The sequence below is a fragment of a genome, unplaced genomic scaffold (assembly GCF_019419815.1).
Source record: "Pyrus x bretschneideri cultivar Hongxiangsu unplaced genomic scaffold, Pyrus_bretschneideri_v1 Contig63, whole genome shotgun sequence".
In the NCBI taxonomy this organism is placed as follows: domain Eukaryota; kingdom Viridiplantae; phylum Streptophyta; class Magnoliopsida; order Rosales; family Rosaceae; genus Pyrus; species Pyrus x bretschneideri.
The window spans coordinates 343482-354065 of NW_025999802.1; the positions used below are offsets into that span (position 1 = coordinate 343482).

At 33.9% G+C, this 10584-nt stretch overlaps 1 protein-coding gene across 1 annotated transcript; it reads left to right on the forward strand.

Annotated features, from left to right (window-relative positions):
• Window positions 1–1091: 1091 nt before the first annotated feature.
• LOC125471930 (endoglucanase 13-like) lies at window positions 1092–3262 on the forward strand. The gene is made up of 5 exons (XM_048572906.1): window positions 1092–1343; window positions 1704–2204; window positions 2330–2482; window positions 2552–2833; window positions 2951–3262. Exons 1-5 carry the CDS (start codon window positions 1092–1094, stop codon window positions 3260–3262), a joined length of 1500 nt encoding a protein of 499 aa, XP_048428863.1.
• The last annotated feature ends 7322 nt before the right edge of the window (window positions 3263–10584 follow it).

The window sequence follows — 10584 nt, forward strand, 5'->3', positions numbered from 1 at the left end:
CTGTTAAAAACACATTTGTAGCTTAATAAATTATAAAACTACATTCAATTGCCTTATAAAGTTACTCTTAATCATGATAGAAAAATATTTAGCAAAAATAAAAAATTTGAATATATCTCAAAAATACGTGGGCTAACAGTCATAGTTTTTAGGCTATTTTGCAAATTAGTACGAAAATCGTCGTAACATCTATTTTCTTTCATCTTCACCACACCGTCAGGTTTTGAAAATTCATGTATGACTTTTTGTTGATATTCTTGTTGATGGAATCCCGTTTTGGCAATGTTTGGGGCCCCACTACAAATTTTGTCCATTTATTTTTTAAGGATTTTAATAGACTTATAAATCCATGATTTGGATGGAGTTTAATTGATTTGTAAAGATTCAGGGGAGACGTGAGATTTGTGAATGCTTAAAATACACTATGATATCTCTCCAATTTCATCAAATTCCTCAACTTTTAAAAATACTTTAAATAAATTCTTAATTGAATTCATCCAAATTTCTAAAGATACATGTTGAATTTCGGAGAAACGTTTAAAATCTTGATTGAATACTTCTAGATTTATTAAAAGAATTTAAAAAATTCTTTAAAATTCCAGTTGAATTCAACACCATATAGACTGAAATTTTATTAATTTGGATACTTTGATGGAAGGATAAAATATTGGATTTAAGTTAAGCAAATTAATAATTCCGTCTAAAATCATGAAAATACTCATACCATATAGGAATTTTTCCCTCAAATTTGAGTTGTGCTACATAAATATAATGGTACGAAATCCATATCAAATTAGTATAATAAAGTTGTTTATAGATATATTAATAATGAGAAAATCTAATGCGGTGATGAAGCAAAATTAATTTAGATGTCTAATACAGTGAATTTAGTGGATATAATTATATATCCATAAATGAATACTCGTTCTTATCTCCTCTTTTCTGGGTATATATATGAATCAGTACCTGCTTCTTCAATCTTCATCAGTCAGAGTACGCAGAGAGAGAGAGAGAGAGAGAGAGAGAGAGAGAGTGAGAGCTTTACGTGCACATATACATATACTGATCATCAAGAAATCAGTGAGAAAATAATGGATCATAGTACTAGTCGTGCTTTTGGTTTGTCTGTCTTGTTAGTGTGCGGAATGCTTCATGGCATCGCGTGTCAGCCGGTAGATTACCATGCTGCAGTTACCAAGTCTCCAGTAGATTACCATGCTGCAGTTACCAAGTCTTTGTTGTATTTTGAGGGTCAACGCTCTGGAAAGTTGCCGGAAGATAATAAGCTGCAGAGAGTGCAATGGCGTGGAGATTCTGCACTCCAAGACGGCGCTGATGCTGGAGTAAAACCTTTTCCATCATCCTATTCAATACATAAAGTTACACATACATATATGGAGTCTCGTTTACATCACCTGGTGACCAAAGATTCATGGTCACTTATTTTTACATTTGATATCAATGATTGAGATTAAAACACTAAAAGCACATTTATTTATTCGCCACCTTTGATTCAAAACCAAAAATGATTGACTATATATTTAGATTCGGACATTTAAAGTTACGCAGGGGAAGTAATTGTTGATACTCCACAAAGTCCTAATGAAACCCTAACATAAAATTATTTTTAAGATTTTTAGGAGGCGTGCATAATGACTTTTATGTACTATTAATGTCATCGACTCAATCAAATTAATGAATAGATTGATCTGGTGGGAGGATACTATGATGCCGGTGACAATCTGAAGCTAGGGTTTCCAATGGCGTTCACAATAACAATGCTATCATGGAGCACAATAGAGATGGTCAGCCAGCTCCAGGCAAAGCAAGAGCTCGCAAACGCCTTGCTCGCCATCAAGTGGGGAACCGATTACTTGATCAAAGCACATCCACAGCCGGACGTGCTCTACGCGCAAGTTGGAGAGTCCGATTCTGACCATGGATGTTGGCAAAGACCGGAAGACATGACCACCCCGAGAACCTCCTTCAAAATTGATGCTCAACACCCTGGCTCCGATCTTGCTGCTGAAACTGCTGCTGCTTTTGCCGCTGCTTCAATTGCTTTCAAGAATTCTGACTCTCAATACTCGTCCACGCTTCTAATGCACGCGAAACAACTTTTTGATTTTGCCCGCGATCACCCCGGTCTTTATCAGGACAGCATCCCTTATGCCGGAAAAAGCTACAGCAGTTCCGGTTATCATGTAAGAGTAAATGCTTCTATCTACTTGAGATGCAAGCAATACACATCGAAAGAAAATAAAAGTGTCTATGTAGCTAAGAGCTATTTGATAAGCATTTTGTTTTTATATGCATGATTTGTCTGCAGGATGAAATGTTGTGGGCAGCAGCATGGCTGCATCGCGCTACAAATGAAAAACCGTACCTGGATTACGTTGAGCAAGCACAAGATATAGGGGGCACAAGATATGCATTCTCATGGGATGACAAATACCTCGGCGCACAGCTCTTGGTTGCAATGGTACTACTTAGAACTCTCCTTAATCCGCGTTAATTACCTCAACACCAATAAAACATGTGCATCTTGCAGCTTGTACTGGAGGGGAAGGTTGACAATGCAGGAAAATGGGCAGAATACAGGAGCCACGCAGAGGAGTTCATTTGTTCGTGCATCCAGAAAGGAAGCATGAACAGGAAGCGTACACCCGGAGGTTTGCTATCGTTTGCGCAGTGGGACAACATTCAATGCGTCGCCACTGCTACCTTCGCCACCATTGTTTATTCCAATTACTTGGCCGCCAAAAATGCCTCCGTCAACTGTGCTGCTGGCAACGCTAACCCTTTTGATCTTGCTGCATTCGTCAAATCACAGGTATTGCATTACGGAAAATACTTTGGCTGCTTTACGTGCAACAAGTCAAACATATACAGTTTGACACATGGGCATACTTTTTTATTTTTTTTTTATTCCTTTTGTGTTTTGATTAAGGTGGATTATATATTGGGGTCAAACCCCAAGAACATGAGTTACATGGTTGGATATGGAGCAAATTATCCGAAGCGGATTCATCACAGAGGTGCATCAATTATATCAATCAAGCAGGATCCGACACCAGTGACATGCGGCGGAGGGTACACTTGGTGCCACAGCAACGCACCGAACCCAAATGTGCTAGATGGAGCTGTCGTGGGCCCAGATAAAAATGATGGTTTCTCCGACGATAGAGGCAATTTTCAACTTGGTGAACCCACAACTTATAACATCGGTCCATTAGTTGGTGTCTTCGCTTACTTTGCTTAGTTTACAACTATTTACAATGTAACACATTGTGCATAATCTTACAAGAAAGGGCTAAAATGATCAAAAATCAAAATGCAATTGCTGAACTAGTCTAAATTATTAATGTCGTATTCAAAAATTGATCTTTTCAGTAGTTGAAATTTGTAAAACGATCATTGTTGCCAATTTCCATATATAATATGCCTAAACCATTCAATAAAGTGAGATTTTTAATCTTTTTTGGCCGTTTTCTTTCTTTTCACCTCTGCTTTATGCTCCAAACATAGTGAGCAGTACAAATATTCGACACATTAAAATATATTCGGGGACCCTCTATTATTAGTTTATATTTAATTTTTATTATTTTTTATTTTAAAAATCAACAAAAATTAATTTCGGCACCTAATAAATTGTAGGATCACATTCAAAGGTGTTGCAACATTTTCGTTAACTCCTACGAAAAATATTTCCCAAAACTAAAAATTTCAATTTTTTTACAAAAATTGTAAGTTATATTTTCCAATCAATTTTGAAGATTATTACAATTTTTATTATAAGCTAAAATTCGAGTCATTCTAGTCATATCACATGTTTCCTAAAATTAATTTAGGACATTCCGAAGATTTTCGAGACCTACAAATTTCTTTGGGGGCTCCGCTAGTAGTCTATAATATTTTTTCTATTTTTCAACTTTAAAAATTAATAAAAAATAGTTTCAGGATTTAATAAATGTTAGAATCACATCCAAAGGTCTTGTAACATATTCCTTAGCTCCCATGCCAAAAATTTCCTTAAAAAAAAAATTTCATTTTTTCACAAAAACTGTGAGTTATAACCCACGTTATCCAATCAACATGAGAATTTATACAAAATTTGAGTCATTCTCATTGTATCACATTCTTCCTAAAATTAATTTTAGGACATTCCCAACTTTTTTTTACACTTATAAATATATTTCGGGAGCCCTCTATTAGTTTTTTTATTTTTTTCCCCTCTTTTTTACATGAAAAATCAATAAAAATTAATTTCGGGGCCCAATAAATTGTAGGATCATATTCAAGGGTCTTACAACATTTTTTTTAACTCCCACACAAAGTATTTCCTAAAACTAAAAATTCAAATTTTTTTTTTTAAACTGTGATATAACCCATGCTTTCCAATTGATTTCGAGAATTTTTACAAGACTCATTATAAGCCAAAATTCGAGTCATTCTCGTGGTACCCCATGTTTCGTAAAATTAATTTTAGGGCATTCCAAACATTTTCAACACATAAAAATATATTTGCAGGACTATTCATTAGTTTATGTTTAATTTGAAATTTTCAACTTTAAATAATCAATAAAAAATAATTTTGGGAACAAATAAATGGCTGAATCACATCAATAGGTCTTGCAACATTTTCCTTAACTCCCACACAAAATATTTCCTAACACTAAAAATTTCAATTTTATTAACAAAACCTCCGAGTTATAACCATGTTTTCCAATCAATTTGAGAAATTTTTACAACATTCATTATAAGCCAAAAGTCGAGTCATTCTCATCATACCGCATGTTTCCTAAAATTAATTTTAGGACATTCCGAAGATTTTTGGCACCTACAAATTACTTTGGATCCCCACTATTAGTTTATATTATTTTTTCTATTTTTCAATTTTAAAAATCAATAAAAATAGTTGCGGGACCTAATAAATGCTAGGATCTCATAAAAAGATCTTGTGACATCTCACATTACCTAGGGGAGTAATCCTTATATGTATATTCTCATCCTTACCTAGCACGAGGCCTTTTGGGAGCTCACTGGCTTCGGGTTCTGTAGGAACTCCGAAGTTAAGCGATAAGGAGGCTTGAGCAATCCCATGATGGGTGACCCACTGGGAAGTTGCTCGTGAGTTCCCAAAAACAAAACTGTGAGGGAATGGTAAGCCTAAAGCGGACAATATCGTGCTACGGTGGTGGAGCAGGGCCCAGGAAGTGATCTGCCTCGGGCCGGGATGTGACATTTGGTATCAGAGCCTAACCCTGACCGCGTGTGTGCCAACGAGGACGTCAGGCCCCTAAGGGGGTGGATTGTGACATCCCACATCGCCCAGGGGAGTGATCATTATATGTATATTCTCATCCTTACCTAACACGAGGCCTTTTGGGAGCTCACTGGCTTCGGGTTCCGTAGGAACTCCGAAGTTAAGCGAGAATGAGGCTTAAGCAATCCCATGATGGGTGACCCACTGGGAAGTTGCTCAGTGAGTTCCCAAAAACAAAATCGTGAGGGAATGATAAGTCTAAAGCGGACAATATCGTGCCTACGGTGGTGGAGCGGGCTCGGAAGTGATCGACCCCGGGCCGGGATGTGACAGATCTCGCAACATTTTTCTTAACTATCACACAAAATATTTTCTAAAATTAAAATTTTCAATTTTTTTTTCACAAAATTGTGAGTTATCACTCACGATTTTTAGTCGGTTTTACAAATTCGTACATAAATCAGCGTTCAATCTATTTTTTTCACCTTCACCTCATCGTGAAATTTTGAAAATTAAGATAAGACTTTCTGTTGAGATTCTTGAGGGTGGAACCCCATTTGACAATGTTTTGGTCCTCACTATTGTATTTTTCACTTATTTTTTCAGTTTTCGGCTTAAATATTCTACTAAGTATACATTTGTTGCTCAATAAATCATAAAACTGCTTCCAAACACCTTATAAAGTTTTCCATAATGCTCACAGAAAATATTTTGCAAAAATAAAAATTTTCATTTTTGACCAAAAAAACATGGGTTAACATTCACTGCTTTTAGTCGGTTTTGCAAATTCGTACAAAAATCACCAGTTCAATCTATTTATTTTTAGCTTCACCTCAATGTGGAGTTTTGAAAATTAAGGTGAGACTTTCCATTGAGATTCTTGCGGGTGGAACCCTATTTGACAATGTTTTGGTCTACATTATTGTATTTTTCACATTTTTTTTTTCCAGTTTTCGGCTGAAATATTCTACTAAGTATACATTTGTTACTCAATAAATCATACAACCGCTTCCAAACACCTTATAAAGTTTTCCTTAATGCTTGCGGAAAATATTTTGCAAAAATAAAAATTTGCATTTTTGACCAAAAAAACAGTGGGTGTTCACGATTTTTAGTCGGTTTTACAAATTCGTACATAAATAATTCGTTCAATCTATTTGTTTTCACCTTCGCCTCACCATGAAATTTTGAAAATTAAGGTAAGACTTTCCGTTGAGATTCTTGAGGGTGGAACCCCGTTTGACAATGTTTTGGTCCTCACAATTCTATTTTTCACTTATTTTTTAGGTTTTCGGCTTAAATATTCTATTAAGTATACATTTGTTGCTCAATAAATCATAAAACCGCTTCCAAACACCTTATAAAGTTTTCCTTAATGCTCACGGAAAATATTTCGCAAAAATAAAAATTTTCATTTTTGACCAAAAAAACGAAAGTTAACAATCACGACTTTTAGTCAGTTTTGCAAATTCGTACATAAATCACCGTTCAATCAATCTATTTTCACTTTCGCCCGAATGTGAAGTTTTGAAAATTAAGGTGAGACTTTCCATTGAGATTCTTGAGGGTGGAACCCCATTTGACAATGTTTTGGTCCTCACTATAATATTTTTCACTTCTTTCAGTTTCTGGCTTAAATATTTCACTAAGTATACATTTATTGCTCAATAAATCATAAACCCGCTTCCAAACACCTTATATAGTTTTCCTTAAAACTCGTGGAAAATATTTCACAAAAAAAAAAAAAAAAAAAAAAAAGAGATTTCATTTTTTACCAAAAAACGTGGGAACTTCACCTGTCACATCCCGGCCCGGGGCGCATCACTTCCCGGGCCCGCTCCACCACCGTAGCACGATATTGTCCGCTTTGGGCTTACCATTCCCTCACGGTTTTGTTTTTGGGAACTCACGAGCAACTTCCCAGTGGGTCACCCATCATGAGATTGCTCAAGCCCCCTTCTCGCTTAACTTTGGAGTTCCTACGGAACCCGAAGCCAATGAGCTCCCAAAAGGCCTCGTGCTAGGTAGAGATGGGAATATACATATAAGGATCACTCCCCTGGGCGATGTGGGATGTCACATCACCTCACCGTGATGTTTGAAAATTATAGTAATACTTTCCGTTATATTCTTAAGGGTGCAACCCAATTTTAACAATATTTTGGGCTTTCGACTTAAATAGTCTACTAAATATACATTTGGTTCTCAAAAAATCTTAAGTCCTCTTCCAGCTGCCTTATAAATTTTACTTAATGCTCATGGAAAATGTTTCACGAAAATATAATATTTGCATAAAAAAAGGGTTAACACTAACGGTTTTTTTGTCAGTTTTTACTAATTTGTACATAAATCATCATTCAAACTATTCACCTTCGCCTCACCGTGAAGTTTGAAAATTATAGTAGTATTTTTTGTTATATTCTTGAGGGTGGAACCCCATTTTAACAATGTTTTGGGCCTCCCTACTACACTCTTCACTCATTTTTTTAGTTTTCAACTTAAATAGTCTGCTAAATATGCACAATAAATCGTAAATCCACTTCTAAATGCCTCATGATAATTTTTCTTAATGCTCATGGAAAATATTTCGCGAAAAAAAAAAATTTGCATTTTTGACAAAAAAGTGGGTTAACACTCACTCTTTTTTGTCAGTTTTTACAAATTCGTACGTAAATCATTGTTCACACTCTTTATTTTCACCTTCGTCTCACTGTAAAGTTTGAAAATTAAAGAATTACTTTCCGTTAATATTGTTGGGGGCGGAACCCCATTTTAACAATATTTTGGGCTCACTACTATATTTTTCACTTATTTTTTTAGTTTTCGACGTAAATAGTCTACTAAATATACATTTGTTGCTCAATAAATCGTAAATCCGCTTCCAAATGCCTTATAAAATTTTCCTTAATGTTCACGGAAAATATTTCGCAAAAATAAAAAATTGCACTTTTGAGAAAAAAAAAACGTGGGCTAATTACTCATGGTTTTGAGTTAGTTTCTACAAATTCGTACATAAATTGTCCTTAAAACTATTTATTTTCACCTTCGCCTTACCGTGAAATTTGAAAATTATAGTAATACTTTTTGTTATATTCTTGATGGTGGAACCCCATTTAACAATGTTTTGGGCCTTACTACTATATTTTTCACTCATTTTTTTTTTGTTTTCGATTTAAATAGTCTACTAAATATACAGTTGTTGCTCAATAAGTTGTAAAACCACTTCCAAATGCCTTATAAATTTTTCTTAATGCTCATAGAAAATATTTTGTGAAAATAAAAAATTTGCATTTTTGACAAAAAGAACGTGGGTTAACCCTCATAGTTTTTAGTCGATTTTTTACAAATTCGTACACAAATCGTCGTTCAAACTATTTCTTTTAACCTTCACCCCACTATGAAGTTTGAAAAATAAAGTAATACTTTCCGTTGATATTCTGGAGGGAGGAACCTAATTTTAACAATGTTTTAGGCCTCACTACTATATTTTTCACTTATTTTTTTAGTTTTCGCCTTCAATAGTCTACTAAATATCCATTTGTTACTCAATAAATCGTAAATCCGCTGCCAACTACCTTATTTTTCCCTTATTTCACAAAAATAAAATATTTGCATTTTTTTACAAAAAACGTGGGTTTAACACTCACAGTTTTTAGTCGATTTTTACAAATTCGTACATAAATCGTCGTTCAAACTATTTATTTTCACCTTCGCCTAATCGTGAAGTTTGAAAATTATAGTAGTACTTCTTGTTATATTCTTGAGGGTGGAACCCCATTTTAACAATGTTTTAGGACTTGCTACTATATTTTTCACTTATTTTTTTAGTTTTCGACTTAAATAGTCTACTAAATATCTATTTGTTGCTCAATAAATTGTAAATATGCTTTCAAATGCCTTATAAAATTTTCCTTAATGCTCACGGAAAATTTTTCTAGAAAATAAAATTTACATTTTTGACAAAAAAACGTGTGTTAATACCCACACTTTTCAATCGCTTCTGAGAATTTTACAAGAATCATTATAAGCCAAAATTCGAATCATTCTCGTCGCATCACATGTTTTCTAAAATTAATTTTGGGATATTCTAAAGATTTCTGACGCCTACAATCTCTTTGGGTCCCCATTATAAGTTTATATTAACTTTTCCATCTGAAGATTTTTGACACTTACAAATCTCTTCGTGTCCCTGCTATTAGTTTATATTAACTTTTCCATCTTTCAACTTTAAAAATCAAGAAAACATATTTTCGGGACCTAATAAATGGTAGGACCACGTCCAAAGGTCTTGCAATATTTTTCTTAACTTTCAAACAAAATAATTCGTAAAACTAAAAATTTTAATTTTTTCCCAAAACTGTGAGTTATAACCCACATTCTCCAATCGTTCTTGGGAATTTTTATAAGAATTATTATAAGCCAAAAGTCGAGTCATTCTCGTTATAGCGCATCTTTCCTAAATTAATTTTAGGACATTGTGAAGATTTTCAACACCTACAAGTCTCTTTGGGTCCCCACTATTAGTATGTATTATTTTTTCTATTTTTCTACTTTAAAAATTAATAAAAAATAGTTTCAGAACCTAATAAATGTTAAGATCTCATCCAAGGGTCTTGCAACATTTTCCTTAACTACCACGCAGAACATTTCTTGAAACTAAAAATTCCAATTTTTTTCACAAAACTATGAGTTATATATATCACACACACTTTTCAATTGATTTTGGGAATTTTACAAGAATTATTATACGCCAAAATTCAAATCATTCTCGACTGCATCACATGTTTCCTAAAATTAATTTTAGGGCATTCTGAAGATTTTCAATACTTACAAATCTCTTTGTGTCCCCACTGTTAGTTTATATTATATTTTTTCATCTTTCAACTTTAAAAATCAAGAAAACATAGTTTCAGGACCTAATAAATGGTTGGACCACGTTCAAAGGTCTTGCAATTTTTTTCTTAACTCGCACGCAAAATATTTCCTAAAACTAAAGTTTCAATTTTTTTTTTTTTCCAAAAACTATGAGTTATAACCCACATTCTCCAATCGATCTTGGGAATTTTTACAATAATCATTATAAGCCAAAAGTCGAGTCATTCTTGTCATAGCGCATGTTTCCTAAAATTAATTTTTGGACATTGCGAAGATTTTCAACACCTATAAGTCTCTTTGGGTCCCCACTAGTAATTTGTATTATTTTTTATATTTTTTAACTTTAAAAATCAATAAAAATTTGTTTCGAGACCTAATAAATGTTAGGATCTCATCTAAATTTCTAGCAAAATTTTCCTTAACTACCACGCAAAATATTTCCT

Coding starts and splice junctions, on each gene's coding strand:
- LOC125471930 (XM_048572906.1), top strand. CDS start 1,092: ATGGATCATAGTACTAGTCGTGCTTTTGGTTTGTCTGTCTTGTTAGTG. Junction 1,344..1,703: donor AAGACGGCGCTGATGCTGGA/GTAAAACCTTTT, acceptor ATTAATGAATAG/ATTGATCTGGTGGGAGGATA. Junction 2,483..2,551: donor CACAGCTCTTGGTTGCAATG/GTACTACTTAGA, acceptor TGCATCTTGCAG/CTTGTACTGGAGGGGAAGGT.